This window comes from Labrus mixtus, chromosome 7 (genome assembly GCF_963584025.1).
Source record: "Labrus mixtus chromosome 7, fLabMix1.1, whole genome shotgun sequence".
Lineage (NCBI taxonomy): Eukaryota > Metazoa > Chordata > Actinopteri > Labriformes > Labridae > Labrus > Labrus mixtus.
The window spans coordinates 6901812-6922819 of NC_083618.1; the positions used below are offsets into that span (position 1 = coordinate 6901812).

At 40.5% G+C, this 21008-nt stretch overlaps 1 protein-coding gene across 2 annotated transcripts in view; it reads right to left on the bottom strand.

Annotated features, from left to right (window-relative positions):
- Window positions 1-187: 187 nt before the first annotated feature.
- cdh4 (cadherin 4, type 1, R-cadherin (retinal)) overlaps window positions 188-21008 on the bottom strand; it is a 198354-nt gene continuing 177533 nt past the window's right edge. Inside the window, exons 10-17 of one of the 2 annotated variants that reach the window (XM_061042407.1) lie at window positions 16458-16643; window positions 15893-16146; window positions 10899-11050; window positions 6519-6755; window positions 5538-5771; window positions 5205-5344; window positions 2174-2338; window positions 188-1651 (exon numbers count right to left, since the gene is read on the bottom strand). In XM_061042407.1, coding sequence (XP_060898390.1) covers window positions 1445-1651; window positions 2174-2338; window positions 5205-5344; window positions 5538-5771; window positions 6519-6755; window positions 10899-11050; window positions 15893-16146; window positions 16458-16643 — 1575 coding nt within the window. In that variant the 3' untranslated portion in view covers window positions 188-1444. The remainder of the gene's footprint in view (window positions 1652-2173; window positions 2339-5204; window positions 5345-5537; window positions 5772-6518; window positions 6756-10898; window positions 11051-15892; window positions 16147-16457; window positions 16644-21008) is intronic. The other variant, XM_061042408.1, reaches the window with a different exon arrangement.

Here is a 21008-nt window from a genome sequence, read left to right on the forward strand (position 1 = left end):
GGGTCACATATAAAAGGAGTATAACAAAGCATTTCTAAAAAACAATGCCAAATAATAGAAGCAAAAAATGTTTAAGGAGGCATCTTTGAAAAATGAAATATGATTTTAACAGAAACAAAAGGAAAATAAAATCCAGATGTTAAAAATGAACAGGCCAAAATTCCCCTAAACTCACCTATGAGCCGGAGAAAGAGCAGCAACTTTAATGTCATCAATACTTCAAAAATAGGTATCTTACAGTGTTTTATTTTCTCAGTGTCTTTATACAGAGTATATTCATATAGTTTCTGTTGACTATTTTCACATTCTCACCACATAGTAACAAGTGCTTAAAGTACCGGTAAATCATTTTGAAAAAAAAAAAAAATCATGCACCTTTAATAGTTTTGTTGGCCTATAAAAAACAGGAATGTTCAAGGCGACAAAAAATATCCTCCTCCGATGCCTTTGTTCCAGATCGTTTCAAGGCTCCACTGTCTTACACTGTCTGACTAATCAGATCATGCCTACATAAGCTTTACACTGTCGAGAAAGCAACACAAAACCATACAGGGCAGGCAAGCGTCTCAACATAAAGGCTCCTTACTTCACGAGTCCAGAGAGGAAAGGCAGGCATTCTCCACTAAATTAGAAAACCCCCACATGTATAAAAACGTTGTCACACAATGTCAGCGTGTCCACAGGTGATTCTTGTGAAAGTCTGACTGAGCAGGTCCTTGAAGAAGAGGGTTGTCTTCCCCACAACAACTCCTGTTGGCTTTTTTAGGCCATAATTCATTGGGTTATGATATCCAGTCGTCTGCCCTGGTTGTGTCCTTCCCTCCTGGGACTGGCTGCTGGGGTTGTTGATCTGCACCGCTCTGATAGCAGAGGAAAGAGACAGGCAGGGCTGGTTTGAGGAGCGCAGGGGGGGCGACAAGAGAATGCGCCTCCACTGCACTGCATGAATGGCAACCGATCCTGAGATAGCAGGAGTCTGATACAAAAACACACCACAAAAGGCACTTTATAAAAAAGACAGTGCTTCTGTTCTAAGGAAATTCAAGTCGACAGAGTGAAAGAGAGAGCCAGAGTCCCAAAAACATTCTCTTCAGTGTGAGACTAAAGCAAGAGATGGTTTTGTTTTAACAATCAATCAAAGCACAAATTCACTATCCTGTCTCTCACAACCGCCTTGATTCATCCCCAGAGACCTCCGGGTCCAGCACGGTGAGAGAACGACAAAAAGAGAGAGAAAAAAAAACATCACACTACAAACTCGCCACTAAAAAGTATAAAGCCAGAATACAGTTGCGTTGCAGCAGGATTCGTGTTTGTGGGCTCGGCCGCTGTGAGCCCGTTTAAGGGTCTGTTCCTCACATGTCTAACCTTGAGCCGGCGTCATGTTCTCCGCCCCTTCCTCTCCTGTTCCTGCCACAGCCCCACCCAGCCCCCCTCTCCACTCTCAGTCATCGTCCCCTCCTCCGTAGAGGTCGGCCAGCTTCTTGAAGCGAGGGCCCCAGTCGTTGAGGTAGTCGTAGTCCTGGTCCCCTGAGCTGATGGAGTTGAGTGAGCTGACAGAGCCGGCGGTCGAACCGCTGCCCTCGTAGTCAAAGACCAACAGGGAGTCGTAGGGGGGAGCTGTGGGGTCATTGTCTGCCGCCCTCAGACCCTGGAGATACAGAAATGAGTACAGAGGTACAGAGATGTGAAAGATGTGCAGAACTCCCTCTACCTTTGACACCCTGTTCTGTGTGGGAAGACTTCTACACTGTATCAGGAAGGTCTCTCAGCAGAACTGGGTAAAGCCCTTTGTTGCTGCTCACCCAGAACGTAGCAGAGGTGATGATGTTTCATACAGTCAGGTTCAGTTTGCTGGACTGCAAATGTTTCAATAAACTGTGTCTCATCTTGCTCACACAACCATTACACTCCTCCATGGTCTGAATAATGTTTCAGGACCAGATACTGAGTTGTGTAAATAAGCAAAACACTTTTAGGAGCATGCCTGCTTAGGGAATTACAATTGTGGAAAAAAAAATGTAATATTGGTATTCTGTTTGGAAATCTTTCACCCTTTAAATCTGAAGTGGCGAGTCACATAAAACAGGTGGCATTCAAAATGTGTGAAAACAACAACAAGTTCTAGAAACAACACAAAAACAATTTTCCTTCCATTGTTGGTTGAACTTACATCAATAATGAAGTCTCCTATGTCTCCAGGATGGGGCAGACTGGGTCTGACCGGGTACTGAGACTCAGCAATCACAGGTCTCTCATCCACCCTGCGCACCCCCGCTGGCTTGTTAATGATGTGGTCTAAGGACTCGGGCTGCTGCAGCTGGCTCAGGTCATAGTCCTGAGAAAAGGCAATGGAGAGAGTATTTAAAGACACAACATTTCTGAGTCCAACTCAAGTTCCCAGTTGGTACATAGATGTTCTTTAGCCTGTTCCCATTGTCTGCCCTCACAGATTGATGTTGTTTACTGTCGAGTACAAGACAGATCAGGACTGAGCTGCAGAGAAATCACTGCTACAAATCTGTCTCTATCAGACTGTTGAGCAGTGGGGAATCTAGAGAAATATCCATGCGGTGGTAAAAAAAGGTGGTAAAGACATCTTGAAGTGAGGCAGAGAAAAAAGCTGATTTGATCACAATTTATCAAGTTCTGATTGGGCAGTAAGAGAAGTGACTCCAAACAATAATGAGGCCATAAAAGCTTACCGTCTTTGTATAATGCGTGGCTAATTTTATACAATGTTGAAAAACTCTTTAAAATTCAGTTAGCTAAGAGATAGTGGAAAATCAGCAAGAAGTGAAGTTTCTTTTTGCCTGGGTACAGACCTGACTTGGCGATATCACTGGAAACAGATGTAAGGCAGTTATTACTAATTATGTCTATGATCATGCGAGGTAACGTTAATCTTTCAAACTCCATCTGGCCAAAGCCTTTAGAGGGTGTGGCCCTCACAAACTTCAAATCTTTATGATCACGCGCAATGCAATAACAAGTGTAGCGTTATATTTCTGCTGATGTTAGTTAAATATGCTTTGCACCCTAGTCTTTGCTTGAGTAACATACCCACAATTCATAGTTCTCTTTAGCTAAAAACAATGATGTTATGGGAAGTCTAAAATGATCAGTAGTGTTAAAGCATTTACAAAAACATGTTGATATTCAGATAACACTAAAGTCATGATTTATTGTAGTCCATGAGTATTAATATGAACAATAATTAAATATCAGCTTCACAGTTAACCATCACGTAAGGCATGTTTGCTGTACAGGCAGTTGACTTCTTGACATGTCACAATACATCTGGTGTCACTCTCAGAAATGTACAAACACTTCTGCTGCTTGTATTCATGTGCTAATTATTCTAACTGGACTATGTGCCTGCTGTTCATTCTATATTCAATGCTGATTTCTGTAAATCTAAACTAATTGCTTCACAACAAATTAACTGTCAGTGGTTAATTCATACAAGCTTACAACTCTTGTGTGAAAGTCTTTCAAGTGTGTTACTATGTGCTGTAAATGGAGCAGGTTGTTGAGGTGTCTTTATTTCTGCCCTGCAGCTGATAACAGTGATAGTGCCTTAAAGTGGAAATGTGCCGACGTACACTGCAGCCATCTGATGCTGGCATGTGTTTATTCTCTGGATGTCTAGTGTGGGTTTTCGCAAAATAGCAAGTGTCAAAAATGGCAAAATTAAAAATGCATTTCTGAATTAATCAAAGATGTTGGAGGTGAACATCGCTGAAGGTTTATATTTATGTAGAGAGTATTTTTTGGATTAGAATAACTAATGATTTCCAGCTAATCATATGGAAAGAGTTACACTTCATGTGGAGTTGAAGCCAAGCAGCTTTTTGTCCTGAGCACTTGTCTGGAAGACAGAGGGCAGACGGCAGCCTGAAGTTTAACTCACTTTCTAGAAAAGGACATTTTGTTCTCTTCAGACTCTTTCCGCGGAACAGCTGAACAAAGCACTCCTCATTTCTGTGTTCTGTCACTCACAGTCATTTCAGTAAATACTGGAAGACATGATATTACCATTTCATTCTAAATTCAGCAGGCCTGATTGATGTATTAACTGCGTATTTATTTACAATGGTTCATATTTTTTTTTAAATTAGGGGCAGCTGATGCTTCTCTAATCAGTCGATTGGCGGTTTCGTCCTTGATCCTGCGGCCTCGACATGTCTTTTGGTAAGACACCTATCACTTATTGCTTCCGAAGGCATAACCACCGTGTCAGAATGTGTTGGAATGTCATTAGATTAGTACTGATAGACAGTTTGGTAGTTTGTGTGAAAGGGTGAATGCTAGCGTTAAGTTTAAAGAGATTTGATTAGTAATGAGAACACAAAGATGTCATAAAAGTACAGTCCAGTTACCCTTCATCCAAATATCAAAGGGGCCATATTGATATGATGAATGGTGAATGGATTGCTTTTCTAGTCTGCCTGCTCAAAGTGATTTTACACTACATGTCACATTCACCCTGTCATGCCACATTCACACACTGATGGCAGGGGATGCTATGTAGAGTGCCCATCAGTGTTAATTAATCCCATTCACAAGCTGCTGATTTTGCCATCGAGGGCAATTTGAGTTTCAGTTTGGACATGTGGACTACAGGAGCTCGGATTGAAGCGCCAACCTTCCAGTAAACAGACGACCCGCTCAACCACTGAGATTGAACTAATCTTTGTTGGCGCACCTAAACCTAAACCTTGACACATCCTTGTTCCATAATGCTCAAAGTCATACTCAGCAGAACAGTTGATATTACTCAAGGTTTAGCAGAAATGTGCTGCACCCCAACTGTGGTCATTACGGTTACACAGTGGCCAGACCCGAGCATGACAACAACACCAAACTCTTCATATGAAGGAAACTGGTCAGAACATGCTCATGCTGTTTTTAAAAAAAGCATAAAGAGATCAAACCCAGGTTACTTTTCCTCAGAGGGTACTTTGAGGTCTCTAGGAATCGTCACAAAATCTTCAATGAGATTTTGAGGCTAGTGCCTTATAAGATTATTTGTTTTATTTTGGTCAACAATTTTTCACCTTTGAAAAAACATATGGCTGAAGTACTTTGTGTTTTAAGAGTTTTGTTCAATGGATTTTAATTTTTTTTTCTAGTTCTTGACAAAGAACATCACTTAAGGCGTGGTTCCTAATAAAAAAAAGTATCTGATCTTCAAACCATACCTGGTCCTCCTCCCCTCCTCCCTCTTCATCATACTTGAGGATGTTGTCTCTGACGTCGTCCTCGGGGTCGATCAGAAGGGGCTTTGCCTGCCGCTCCTTCTCTCTGCGCTTCATCCAAACCACAAACAGCAGAACCATGCCTGAGAAACACACACAAAAAAGAAATAATCAACAATCAACACAGACATGATAACGACCAGCTCACACTGAGTAAAGATCTCTTAAAGTTGTAGCTTTATTATAGCAACATTTTGCCATTTTCATGAAGTACAGTATAGGCTAATACAAAGATCCAAAGTGCATAGTTTGGGTCATTCCACTGTCAGTACTCACTGAGCAGTATGATGATGCAGATGAGTATGGCGATGATGGCCCCAGTGCCTAGGCCGGCAGCTGCCACGGCCCCGGTGGCACTGCAGTCCCCGCTATCATCACATGGACAAACTTTGATTCTGATCAGAGAGCGGTTGGACAGAGGAGGGTTCCCTGAATCAGACACAATGACGGGGATCTCGTAAACACTCGCCTCCAGGTAGGGAATCCTTAACCTCAGCTGGGCATAGTCACCTGGAAGAGGGGGTAGGGATCGTATTGGTGATGGAGAGAAAACAATGAAAAGAGGGGAGGGGCATTATGGAGGAGAAGAAGAAGAAGAAGAAGACAGGCAAATAAGATTAGACAGTGTACTGCTGAGAATTACATTTCATTTACTGCAGGATTCTGTGTCAACATGTATACACAGGTATGACATCGTACAAAAGGTGCCAAACAAACCACACAGCGATCACTCTGATGTGTGAGCATGTAAGGACACATTAGAGATATATAGAACAACTAAATATATATTTCTCTTCCATCACTCAGTCAAGCTGAGACAAGAGCCTCAGCAGGAGAAGAATCCAGGTATGAGATCAGATTTGTCCTCCAGACAACTGCTGTGATACATCCATCTGAGTGGATTAGGTGACAGATCCTGTGCTCGGGGGACAGAGAGATGAATGGATCTCATTTGTCAAAAAGGATAGATCGTACGTCAACACTGGATGGCACCTGCGTCGCTCACTGTGAGCTTTGTGAGACGTTTTGTTAAACTTGGACTTCTCTCACAGCTTACAGCAATCCCACATCCCCTGATTGATGTCGCCAGTTACTCTGCAGAGGGCTTTTGCATCCCATCTGGTAAATGTATGGTTTATTTCAGCTGGGGATGCAGAATGTTCATATATCATACCCCCATACCGCCTATATGTTACATCACAAGGGTAGGTGACAGGAACTGTAACACTGTATACACAAAGTGCAGCATTTAATTACCGCTGAGTCTGGAAATCGTCCAGTTGCGGCGGACGCTGGCAGGAAAAGAAGGCAGCTCAAAGACAAAGGGCCCAACGTTTGGGTCGGCGTCAGCGTCGGAGGCTGTGATGTTGATCCTGGAGTTTGGGCGGGCACGCTCGCACACTTGGGCCTCCCGGGGAACCAGCACCGGCGCGTTGTCGTTCACATCGATCAGGTAGATCTGGAGAGTTCCTGTCCCACTGGCTTGAGGCGAGCCTGAGGGGAGGCAGAGAAAAAGAGAAGAGAGGAGAAAAGACGGTGATATAAATGAAGCAAGCAAGTGGGTGGTGAAGCAGAGGAGTAGAGATAAAATGATTGGAGCAAAAAGCTGAAAAGTGGAGTTGTAAGACGTGTGGAGAAGGCTACAGTCAAAGGCTTCCACTTCAATTACCGTTTTCGAGTTGATTCAAGAGTGGAGGTGAGAAAATGAGGCGTACAGCCGAAGACACAATTGAGAAGAACAGGTTTTGATTACTGTGGGGCTGAAAGTGGAGGACAACACTGTGTACATTTATGGTAGAGCAAACAAACAAAACAGCCAAAACCAATAAAAGGACACATACATTTTTCAGTCCTCGTGTTTAAAACTGTCTGCTTTCCGAACAGTCTGAGGCGAAGCGACAACACTCACATAAAGATTGCTGCTATCTGCACTCTGCAAAGCCCCCTGGGAAATGACTCAAACGCTAACCCTACACTGTATCCAGCAACACAAGCTCATCATAACTTATTCAGGGTTTCTCATGACTGTCAGACCAGAACAGAGCCATCAGGCTGGGAGGCACATGTTTGATGTTTTATGCATTAACAGCAAATCCTCTAATGTGCTCTGATTACAGCGCACACACTGACTCGACTGCACCTTAACCAACTGAGAAATGTTGTTTTGCCGCCACACTGTTTCTGTTGCTGTTGATGATGTACAACATGGTGCTGGGAAAAAGCGTCTCATTGTTTTTTTTAGTGCACTGCTTGCTTAACGACGAGCAGAGTGAACTTGAACTTGTTTTGTTGGTCTGATTCAAGTCAGTGCAACTCAACACAACAGCAGTGAAAACATCTGTAATGAGCCTGAACTCTGGTGTGAGGTTAAACATTCAACTCTTGGACTGAAAATGATAGAGACAGTATCTGTTAAAATACACTTTAATATACAGGCCTTTTTTCTGCTAACTCTGAGCAATGTCTTTACATTAAGCCAACGTTGGAACTGTTAATATATACAGTATATACATGTAATAAGAAATGATCTGCTGCTTTGACTCTAGTCATCTTATTGGTCTGTGTTGGACAGGGTCAATTTATAATGCCATAATTCAGAAACACTTGTATCATAACATGACACATCTAAGGTCACTAAATGTTGTTGCCTGCTGTCTGTCAAAGTCAATCAAACCTCATCCTAACATTCCCAGTGAAGCAGCTGAGTTTTTGAGTTTTTAACTCTTCTGATAAATATTACAGAGGGATGTTTTTGACTCAAGTTAAACTCGTATTGATGCTTGTTGAGTCATGAATCTTTAAATATCACAGAGAAATATTTAAAGATGTGAAGTGGTCTGCAAGAGAATGATTCATAAATGGGAATCTCATTCCTGAGTGTCGATTTTCACTCGTATGTTGTTTCAAATGACTGAAAAACATCACTAGTGGTGTCTTGAAAGAAACAAAAAAAAACAATGTGAGTTTATTATCTCTCTGTGGTCATGAATATTTCTTTGGAATGACTCAAATTAAATCAGTGGATGAGATCAGATAATTATCATTACAACCAATTGTATGCTAAGAAATACAGAGCACAGCTGAGGTTTAAGCTGTATAATATCATATGATAACGAGCTTTAAGCGCCTACATATTTATGTGGCTCTATACTATGAAGCTTCAAGTTACTTTGAGATTCAGATTTTTAACATATTCACTTCTAATGAACGATGACTTGTTTGGTTCATGAATAATTACTAACATAATCAGCATCATCATATTTATGTGTTTCTGAATAATAAATGTCACATCACATACATTAAATGCATAATAATATCACTAATGGGAGGCTGTGGATCAGTGGTAGAGTCGGTTGTCTCTCGACTGTAAGGTTTGGGGTTCCCCTCCCCTGCTCCAGCTCCTACAGCCACATCCCATGTGTTCTTGGGCAAGGCACTTAACCTTACTTAGTACAGCTTGCTTATAATACTTTTGTTAGTTAACAATGATGAATGCAGGACGACTACAAATATTTGTCAGTGATACCACCTCTGATTGTAATCTAACAACCTCCAGCCACAGATAAACAGTGTGTGTACTGCTCTGCTGAACACACTGTAGATATATATTATGTCCTTGATAAGAAAGCTGACAACACCCTGCACTCTGATGCGCTGCAGTGTAGATAAGAGTTTAACCCTGTAGCTCATCATTGTTATATTTCAACGTTTTCCCTCTGTGAGACAGTAACTTGATGCATCAACTGTAAAGGTCTGTTGTCTGAAGCCCCAAGGCCCATCGACCGTCTTGTCGGTTATGATTGGCTTGGTGATTTGTTGCTTCATACGGCTGGTTTCGGCGGAATAAGTAAAGAGAATTTCAATCAAAGTGGAATATATCCCCTTGTTGACACTGGGCTCTGAAATCAATAGGCAGCCAACACTTTGAGCTTAAGTTGGTGTGCTTGGGGGCAACCAATCTCTCATTTCTCACTGGAGTAAAATCACCTGGATTCCTCCTACCTACACCGAGAGCAAACACCTCTGCTTGTAGTGCTTCAGTTCTTCAGCTTTGTATATTGTAGCAGCACCTCGGGCTGATAAACAAGACCTCCATTGACAGGTATTTCTTATTATTTTCCTTCTAGCAGAAACCAGGAAATGAAGGTCAGTGAATGTATTATACAACGTGTAGTACAACATACGGACAAAACATCCTACTCATTCACAGTTCACACAGACAATATGGTATCTGAAAGAAATGTCAAGATGAAAATGTTCTCCTTACACAAATTATATTCTTAAAATTGAGTCTGTTTATTATTAATTCTGTGTAATAAAAGGGAACTCCATTGAGTCATAATGGGTGTAGTGGAGCTAGCCTGTTAACTGCTTGACCTTTAAATTGCCATTTTCTCCCATATATACTCCCATACAGCACAGTGTGCTTTCTTAATACTGAGGTTAATGAATCATACATTAATCCTCTGTCCATGCTGATGAAAAAATGACATCATACTGTTTCCTTCAAATGACGATTAACATATTGTTTATTCAAATATTTCACATCCATATGGCAATCTCTGTTTACTGTTTGCATGCTAATGCTAACTGAGAGGCTTAGGCTTATACTGCAGAGAACTTAAATGTTTTACATTTTTATTTGGTCATAAGCTAAGGGCTGAAAAAGCGATAAGTCAACTCTCCACATTTAAATGTAGGCTAAAACATTCCTCTTTCCTAAAGGTTGTTGGGTTGGATTTTTTCAGGTTAGCTTTGAACCATCCCAACGTTATGTTGCTATATGCTTTGACTCCCTGATTGGCAGGTTTCCCATGACGTACTGAGCTTCTCCTCTCCTCTCCCACATCATCTACATACATTCTCATCTTATTCATGTATGTTTCTAAGTTTGCACCTTCTTTCTTTTAGCTTTTTTCTACCTTTTTTCCTCACTCTGCAGCTATCTCTGCATAAATCTGTAATAGTAACCACTTACTGCCCTCATGTTCCTGATCAAAAGCATATGCTTAATGGATTCATTTTGGTAGTCTTATTATCATGTTTAATTAATTCATTATTTTTGTTAGATTTATGATCAGTCATTAATTACAATCATTACTGTGTTTAACTTTCTAGTGCTGTCTCTGTACCCATCTGGTCAAGGCAGATGACTGCCCTCCCACAGCTCAGTTCTGCTCAAATTCTCTTCCTGTAAAAGGCAAGTTTCCTTCCCACTGTTGCAAAGTGCTTAAAGTTCATATACTGTAAAATATTTTGAGATAACTTCTGTTTGTCTTTGATGCAAAGTTAACATAATCGTACTTTATAAATCAAACTGAAATCATCCTCAGGGGAACAAAATGTCACGACAATCTATCTGATATTGCATGAGATATTTTTTTCAAAACAGCAAGTGGAAACCTCAATAGTGGAAAAATCGAGACACCACAAGACTGCTTAAAGGATTCATATTCCAGGGACTCTGAGAGTCAGCGCTGAATTTCCTGGCAATCCATTAAATTGTTTTTGAACTATTTATGTCTGGACCAAAGCGGTGGTCCAAACAACATTGCCATCCATTGCATTATGCTGTCAACGGCTAAATGGTGCTTCTACTGTCGCATATTTAAAACACATACAGAATTTTGGACTTACCAGACTTACCATTGTCGAATGCCAGGAACGTGGCCTCATACACGTTGTTTTTGACATACATGGACTCTCTGTCCAGCAGGGCCATGGTGGTGATCTGACCATTGGTCCTGTTGATCTTTAGCCAGTTAGCTGGGTCAGACAGCTTGGAGTACCTGTTCACACAGACACAAACACAGATGGAGAGAAAGACAAACACTTCATTAACAAAAACACACAGAAACATAATCCACACATTAACTCTAGCAGCCATGTGTTATTTGAATTCCAGCAGCTCTGAATCTTTTATTTGTTATCTATTATCACGTTGAATGTTCATTACCATAATAAGCAATACCAGCCGAGCACCTCAGATATTTTTCAGCAACATGGAGAGCTGAACATATGTTCACTGAGCTGAGCTTATCATAGCTGCTGCTCATTAGCATGAAGACCGATGAAAACCTGAACCCATCTGCAGAACAGCCAAGCAGCACTCTTAACAACACCACCTCTCTGTAAACCCACACATCCACCACAACAACTCTCGGTACTGTCACCTGTCGTGACACCGATGCAGAGGAAGTGGCAGCTTTAATTAAAGTCTGTTAGTCTCCTTAACAACTATGACGAGTCCTAACTACTGACAGAGTGGAGGAAGTGCTTCTCGCTCTCTTGCGGACACCGAGAAAACGAGAAGTCTCACCTGTGGGTGGATGGTCAGTGGGTCACATAAATGAAGGCAAGGTGGGGGTTAGACACACAAGCTGAGGGCTTCAAGGGCTAAAGAGGGATCTGCTGTTGGTATTGTCAGAAGAAAATGTGACAATGAGAGAAGGAGACTTAACTATAGCAGTGCGTTGGATGCTGACACTGCTTAGCCACGGCCTCACAGGCATGAACACAAGTTCCAACTTTAACTAAAGACACATACTTTGAGATTAGTTTGTAAAAAGACTGACCGAAGGACATGTTGACTTACAGTTATGCTCTCCATCATATTTTATTTTGCATTTGTCCTTTAAAGACTTTAAATAACATAAAATGTCTGTTAAAAGAGCTTGCCATGCAGTGGAAGTGTATCTGTTGCCCTGCAGGTATGATTTTGGTGCTTACGTGTCACGTCTGGCATTCTCATCTCTTTTCAGTGCCAACAAGATGTCGACTCTTGTTTTCTTCATTTGCAAACAGCACAGTAAATCAAGTGTCTTACTATGCTGATTGGGGTTTGCTATAAATCTTGACCATAAAATTACATTTTAGATCCAAGGATCTCCGTGGTACCTTTGACTGCTAGAAAAATCTTAATCTGTCTTTTTGGATGCTTAAATGATGCTTCTCAAATTAAAAAAAAAAGCTTGAATAGATGAAAGAAGTCCTCAGGAGTGATTGTGGAGTTCATTCTGTTGGTGGTCTCAGAGAGCTGGAAAACATAATTCTATATAATAGATTAGAAATTCTTTGTATCTTCAATTCTTTTGAATAAACACTACCAAAGTCTATTTGAAAATCAATTCTTTTGTCATACTGATCAGGCCTATAGGAAGATTTTAACAGTGTACGACAGACTATAACTTTACAGAATATAGACAATACTGAAAATATCCTTGTCTGCAGGGGACTTCTGTGAAACAAAGTATATGTACTGCTATGTTGTTCTTGCCTTAATCAATTAAATATGAAATAGATCCTTATTTGGTATACTACAAATGCTTCAAGTAATTCCTGTTACTTTATGTACTTTCAACATATGCAAAAATTGATTCCTGCTATAGCCGTTAGAATTTTTAAAACACATCAGAAAAGTCTAAATAGGACTCTAAATAAATAGGATAAATACAAAGCCTTATTCAAACCCTCAATGACATTATGCCTCAATCTTAATTCACTACTAAATATTTTCCATAAAAAGATGTTTTGAAATATTAAGTTTGCTTTTCTCATCCCTCTTAGAATATTTCACACATGTCTTGCATGAGCAGGGTTTGAAAGAAGTGTGCTTTAGAATGCAAATATGAAAGATACTACTTAAGTGCATTGTGGCATTTCCAGAGTCAACCTTCTCTGGATTCGACCCTCACTTGAGACAAAGACAAAGAGCTTTGGAAGGAAATATATGAATCTATTCTGCTCTTCAAACGTGCTAATCAGGCTGTGTACGCCTGGTGAAAATGTCAAGATATTTTTGCTGGTGTTGCTTCAAACATGACAATTCATTTTCCTTAACGTGTGTCTCGTGAGTCTCCCAACTACATGGAAGGGCATTACTCAATAGCTGGATTGTCTTTTGAATGATAAAACCAAGCTGCTAAACACAGAAATATACACACACACACGCACATGCACACACAAAAACAAAAAATAGCTGCTTGCTTTCAAATAAATCCAATTTCTAGTCAGAGTAAAGTAGGCTGACAAAAAGGCTAGGCCACAAGTGACGGAGAAAAAAGAGAGAAATTCATAAAAAACAAAATTGGCTCGTCTCCCACTGCTCATGCACAGGCCTTTCACTTCTCGTTGGTTGGTGAGCGTGTGCAAGTAGGCGTACTTTTGTGAGTCTACAGTTGTGCATTTCTGTGTCTTTTGTGTGTGCTTTAGGGCACAAACGAGGTCACCAGAAGGGAATAAAGCAGCAGCAGAGAAGAGGTGAGCTGTCTGAGCATGAGCTGAGCGTCTGCTGGCAAGCCGCTTTGGAGCAGACAGCAGCGCTGAGGTTCCATCAATAAAAAAGCCCACAGACACACAAGCAAGAAAGTGACAGGGTCAGGGGGAGGGATGATAGAAAAGAGAGTAACAGGGGAGTTACTTCTCTCTAAGGGCAGAAGAACTCAGCCAACTTAGTTTGCATGACATGTGTTTTTAGAAGAAAGCTGAGATGTGGATAATTCTCACTCTTCTGCACAGCATATAGAAATGCATCTCCCACTGCCTCTTTGGCATTCAAGCAGTTACATTTCCACTGGGTTCCACGGTGGAAGAGGCCGTCTCACTGACATTAAGAAAAATCAATCTCTCTCGTTGGAGCAGAACGGTGGCGCTGGACCTCAGTGGGCATGTGGGAGTTTACATCACACAGGGTCGATGCCTGGGTGGCAAGATGCCCGCTGTGTGTCATTCCAGTTAGCAAGGATGGAAGGAGGGATCAATGAAGAGAAAGAGAAGAAGGAGATAGGTATCTAGGAGGGCAGACAGACAGTGTCCAACTCATTACAGGATGACCTCTCCAAGCCCGTCACCAGGGCAACAGGGAGGTAAATAAAGCATTGGCTGAGGCTGGGACAGGGCGGAGGGGGGGTCTGGTGAAAATGTCACAGAAGACAACTGTGAAATAAATCGGTAATTTTTCTGTAACTTTGTGCTTGGGTTTGGAAGCGTATATATTTTAGAAAGGAATATCTCTGTAGTAGAAGTCTGAAACATGGAAAAATAAACGCATGGAATTAAAACCAGTTTCCATTACACTGTTACTAAAAAAACAAACAACTGAAAAGTCAGTGGATCATGAGAATCAGGACAATTTTAAGATGAACTACTTATTAGCTATCAACAGCTTAGTCCCAACAGATTTAAAAACCAATTAAATCCCCGATGACATTACTATTAGCTATCTAACATTGTTATTAGCTAGCCAACATTATCTTTAGCAAGCTAACCTTACTGTTAGACTAGGGTGACCAAATATCTATTAAACACAGTTTTGAACATTCACTGCCCAGGTTCTAACCAACAATAACAATAAACCATGCTTACAACATTGATTTGTCTGTAAATATTTCAATCCATGCCATTATTAAGGCTGCTGCTCTTTAAACCAATAGAAAAACATCACCAAGAGTCAAAGGCTGAAAGGAAGTCGATGTTTTCCAAAGAGCACCAGGAGAGTTACAGCGTCCTTTATATTACTGTAAAACAAGCAAACACAATCGGTGTGTACAGGCTGTGAGTGGAACTGTTTGGATCTCCTTCAGTGAAGCAAACGGCGTGACAACCAACTTAAGCGAGCTGCTCAAGAGAGCACATTTACCTTTACACCACCTTGTGTGACCAGTTCAGGTCACAGATCTGTGGATCGATACATGTGGGTTTGTGTCCCGAGTTGAAGATTTGACAATATGGTCACCCTAACTCTTCTAGTCACAATGTCAAACCTCAATGCGGGCTAGGAAGTGGTTGTTATAATGTTAAGGTTATTTCACCAAATGATATTGCCCCATGGCCCTTCAGATTTTCTCCTTTTAAGTTGCATATGAATTAATTCAAAGAAAAGCAGGAAATAAAAGAAGCAGTCTAACATTATGACAACATCGGAGCTTCTCATCATGAGAGTGACATCAGAGAACAAATGGTTCCTTTGGGGAAATGGTGGATTGTGAAGCTTTTAATAATTTGTAATTATATTACAAATTATTAAAATTATTAATTATTATTATTATTATATTATATTAACAAAAGCTAAACCGTATTTGGCCGTCAGAGGAGCTCATAAAAGAAATCAGACAACAGATGTTTGTTTGGAATAAATAAATGAATAATGCAGCTGGCAGCATGATGTCTAAAGAAGGAATAATCCACTTTGACATAGAACAACTAACTTAATGGTAGGTCATCAAAAAGGTTATGTTCTCCAATCTACATTTTTTATTACGCTTGTTCATTTTCTTACCAATGCCATTTCTCATTTCTCAATTAAGCAGCCTTGTTTATCATTTCTAAGATAATTCCCTTTCTCTTTATTTGACTGTCAATCAACGTAATGAGTTTCCTTGAAAGCTGTGAACATTTATAATAAAAGTCATAATTCAAACACCCACGATGAAAAATAGATAAGAAAAAAAAAACGGACAAATGAAAAGTATTACATTGTATTATCTTTTACTCAGAAGTCTCCTCCACAATATTGTTTTTTTTTTGTTTTTTTTTACTATCTCCAGCTAAACTGTTTTAGCCCAGTCCCAGTAGTCTCATTTAACCTTTTTCAGGTCAGAAAAGGTGCTGTTTGCTGGTGCCCTTTAAAGTACCTGACAATCTGGTGGATGAAGTGGTCAGGGTCCTGAGCAGCAAACACAGTGAGCGTGGTTCCTGCCGGCACGCCTTCCTCAAAGCGGATCATCTTTGGGTTGACAGGGAAGACAGGCGGCTCGTTCACATCCTGAACTGAGATGGTGACTCCGGCTGTGGATTGAAGCGAGGACTGGATGCCACTGGCCAGGTGGGCCTGGTTGGACACCACCACAGTCAGCATGAAGGCACGATTCATCTCAAAATCCACTGGCTGGTCGAGAGCCGATGAGTGGAGAGAGAAAGAGAGAAAGAGGGATACAGAATGATGAGGGATGGGAGGAAAAGGAGAGTCGCTGATTGCAAGATTAGTTCCAACTGTGTTTCAATTTGATAAATGACGGTATTCAGAGAAAACAATGTGAGAGCAAAGTACTCAGTCATCAGCATTTGGCACTTTAGAACAGGTGGAGTCCACAGGTGTTGAATATTGATGGCAAATAACTGTCCTTTTTATTTGGACAAAGTGAAATATGAGATGTTTCCAGAGAGCCAAATGTGCAGCGTATTTTTTTTTTTTTTTACCTTAACAACCGTCAGCATGCCCTCGTTGGTGATGGGGTTGGTGCGGATGGTAAAGTGTCCAGAGGGGTCTCCACTGACGATGCGGTACACAGCGTTCCAGTTTGGACTGTGGGGTTGATCCCTGTCCACCACGGTCAGGTTTGTTACCACCACGTTCACCTTATTCTCTGGCACCTCCCCTGAAAACTACAGAGCAGGGAGGGAGGGGGAAGGGGATAGAGGGGAGGATGGAGGAGATAACATTAAGCCGACGTTCCCGGCAGAAGGCTGATGGATGATAATAAGTTGATTTATTGAGATTCAAACTTTTGCTTGTGCAATCATCAATCTTAGGGCATTTTATTTAATTGTTATTATGAAAACAAACTGCTTTTAGGATCATGCCCATAACGCTCATTATATTGAAACAGGAATTCAAAGGAGCAAAACAAATGGGGAGCAAATGACGGAGATGGGAAAGGAAGGAAAAAAAGGAAAAATATTGGTTTAAACTTGGTTAATGGAGAATCATAGCTTCCATTATGCTAATGCTGTCCCTTATTCTCTTCTATGTCTGCTCGCATGAAACTCTTTATTTTAACTAATGGATTTGTTCAATTAACTGTTTACTCATTTAAATGAGATTCTGTGCATTCACCAAATCTAAGTCTTAATAAGCAATTAGATAAGTACTGTAATTAAGGCTGCGGCAGGAATAATCTTTGACTAATGATCTTCATTATTTTGCAATCTAAAACAACTCCCCTCTGTAGTAACTCTGGAGGAAACTCTGTGACAGCTGCAGAACCCGAAGAAGAAGGTTTTACAGTGCAGAGGGATATATGTCCTTCTCTATTTGGCCTTATCTGGCACTCAAAGGAAGACACAGACCCACACCCCCAACCCAAACCCCCCTGCACACAAACACTCTCTCTAAAAGCTCTTATTGTCAGAAGATAATCCGTGTTTCCTCTTTTGAAGTGTTAACTTGTTTATGATGAGTGTCTGCCAGCTGCTGTTCACTTTAATGGTTTCATCATCATGGGATTGAAGCAGTGTCCAAGCCACTCAGTTCTTCTCCTCTCATTCTTCCCCTCCCTCCTTGCCCCCTCTCCTCCTATTCCCTGCAGTATGACCAGGCTGATAAGCACAAAACAAATTAAATATGCACTCTCAGTTCCTGCAGTGTGGGCTCCTCCATTTCATTTTTACCCTGAGCCTTTGCACAAAACAACAACACCAACCTTCCCAGCTTGTTGAGCCAAATGGAATATGCTTGCTAAGAGACCTGCACATGAGGTGCTGACTGATGTGGGGGGGACACTTCCAAAATGGCCACTCTCTCCAATATGCAATGTGGATTAATTGATACTGTCATGATTTGGTTTCTTATTTTCAGAGTTTAGGTTTTCTTGTTGTTTTTAGTTCTCATTCTTGTCTGATGGTGTTGTTTCCCTTGTGTTTTTTCTAGGTTAGTGTTTCATGTGTTATTTTTGTAACTTCATATCCTAGTGTTTCTTTATGTTCTAGTGTGTTTTGTTTCATTCTTGAGTTCTGTGTGTCTTCAGTGTTTCATGTATTTTATTTTGTAGTTGTCCTCAGTGTTGTGTCCATTCCTTCCTCTGTGTGTTTCCCTCCAGTGTGATTGCCCTCATTGTCTTCACCTGTGTCATTAGTCTCACCTGTGTTTGATTACTCCTGTGTCTATTTAGTCTCTGTGTTTCTTCCCTTCCGTGTCAGTTCATTGTATGTTGTTGGAATGTCAGTTTTTGCTCGTGGTCCTCTGTGGCTCCCTGTTTTTAATCCCTGTGTTTTTTGCTGAACTTTTGAAATTAAGTTTTGTTGCCTTTGTCCTTTTTGTTTAATTAAATATTTTTGGTTTCTGCACTTGGGTCCACCTCCCTTGTTTTCCAACAGTCCGTAACAGATACACAGACTTTGAGTTTCTGTAAGATTTTGTTGTTACAGAACAGAGAAAAAACGAGAGGGGGAAATACGATTCAATTGTCAAACTGGATCTCAATCTACTCTGTCAGTGAATATAAAAATCAAATGAGACAAACATGAAAATAATCAATAAACCTCAATTGAGCTGCCACAAAAGATTTTTCTTGAATTGCAGATTGCAGTTTTATAGAGTTATATAAACATTATGCGCTTTTCTTGTTAAACCTTTAAAAATGGGGTGCCAGAAGGCCTAGCGGTTATGTTGTGCCCCCTATGTACGGAGGCTAAAGTCCTCGTTGCAGCGGCCATGGGTTTGTATCCCAACTTGGCCTTTTGCTGCATGACATCCCCCGACCTCTCTCCTCCCAACATTTCCTGTCCCTCTGCTGTCCTATATACACATATTTTTTTTTTTGAGAAAATCTGAAGATATGACATTGGAAAAACATGAGGAGTTCAAAACAAAACCTCTGGAATAAAGTTATGTGTTGATTGTGTTAACACATTTCTAGAACTCAATTGTTTAAAGTGCTAAGCAGAAACTGTTTTTGCATTAAAGCAAACTGCGTAACAACGGCCCTGAGACAATAAAGCGATAATTGTGAGTGATATTTTTGGGAATCAAGAATCACTTTGCTGATTGAAAAAGTTGAAGTCAATGCAGTTCAAAGATTTGTAATGACTGAGTAAGTAGAGTACATGTTCACTCTATCCAAACAAGACATGTGCATGAATTTAATGCAGTGAACACATCACATTTACAGGCCTCAACGTTTATCAGTTTGTCTGAATGACCTCTAGTTACAATGATTGCTCGTCCACATTTATAGATTTGGTTAAAATAGGCCAACACAAGTTCTGTCTAACCGGCTAAGCTGTCTTTTCTAATTGTGTCTATTTCTGCAGTTTTTTTGGTCTTTAAGCTTTAAAAAATGAAGAAACAAATCTTTTATCAAGAGTAAATAATATTTCCTTTACCAGAGAGATAATGATGATCTCTGAAAGATACTTTCAAGGTTGAAAACCTCTCTGAATGAAGCCAATAAGTACAGGAAAGACATCAACTTCATCAACTGTCTATCTCCTTTCTTACCTTTGATTGCTTTGAATTCATGTTTGTAAAAAAAAAAAGAAGAAAAATATCCTTTAAAACAAGTTGTATAAACTATTTGAAAGTACTTAAGGCAGGTCACATTACTCCAACGGTTTTTGAAGAAAATTACTTCTATAGTTAAACCATTCAGAAACTAAGCATCACCATTTACACATTCAAGGTTTTTTTTTACAAGGCTCTATGTCAATCCATAGCACATGTCTTAAGGTCAACAAAGAACTATAGCTCCTACAAATACCCTGAGGACTTTGGTTGATGTTGAATTGATGTTTTTCACCATTAAGCCTATCTGTAGTTACTATCTGCAGTCAAACCAGGAGATGTTAGTGGCTCTGTGGAGCTGTACAGACCCCAAATCATTTTAGAAAATAAACCTTCCTCTCTGTGCTCTGCCCACCAGGGGAAATCTACTACCTTCATCCTGAAAATTGACTCAGCAAATTAAAATGTTCCATTTCAGACTACAGCACTACGGCTAAACAAGACCAAATGAGCTCTTCCTTCCCTGCACGGAGAGTTGCAAACAACACAAAATGGTTATAACAACATTACATATGAATAAATGTAACAAAATCGCACTAATATCAGACTAAATTCAGTCTACTTAGGCTGACTGTGCGAAAAGGACAGCGCCTTTTCTTGCAGCACGAATCAAAGTCAAAGAGTGGGGAAGCAGAAGAAAGTAGTGAATGGCACTCCAATTCTTTTCTGTGTCTCAGGCTGCAGCTCTACAGGTTCATAATAGCACTCAGCCTTCATTTAGAGCCGTACGCTGGTGTGTCTCTGAGTTCAATCTTTCAACCTCACAAGTGTTCCAAGAAACTCTCCTGCTTGTAATTGTATTTTAGGGAATGAAAACCTTTGGGAACACTAAAGCAACAGTATGATACACTTGATTAGTTAGCTTTATGAGATAGATTGTGGACAGCAGTCTGAAATGTGGTTGTCTTCTAATGAAGAACATAGCACCTACATGGTACATCCGGGCCCATGTGGTGATATGAATAATACATTTGTCTTTTTTTTTCAAATTACATTCTATATATGAGCTTGGTTTACGCCCCTGCAAGCAATTTCACTTAATTAGCGTGCTTATGTTTTCTCGATGCTTCCCGTGGAGAGCAATGAATTCTTCTTGCGTCTGTCATGCACAAATAATTACCAAAGCTCTCAGAGTTGAGTTGCATGTGTGGGAAGCAAAACAAAAAGTAGAGATTGACAAACAGTGGAAAAGACATCTGGAGGAGAGCATGTGTTTTGTTTGTGTCTAAGTAAGGGGCTTACAACCAAAACACATCTTTATTCATTTTGACTTATTGCTATGGCTGAATCATGCTGAAAAACATGGTCAGCTGCTCCTTTGCTACTCAATCAAAGCTGCACTCATTTATTCAGGAGGATTAAAGGCAGAGAAATGCAGTCCAAAGAGATGACATGCATTTAGCAGAGCATGTGGACAAACATGTAAAAGTGCATGTGTCGTGTTGTGTTTGTCAAGGACAGACTCCGGA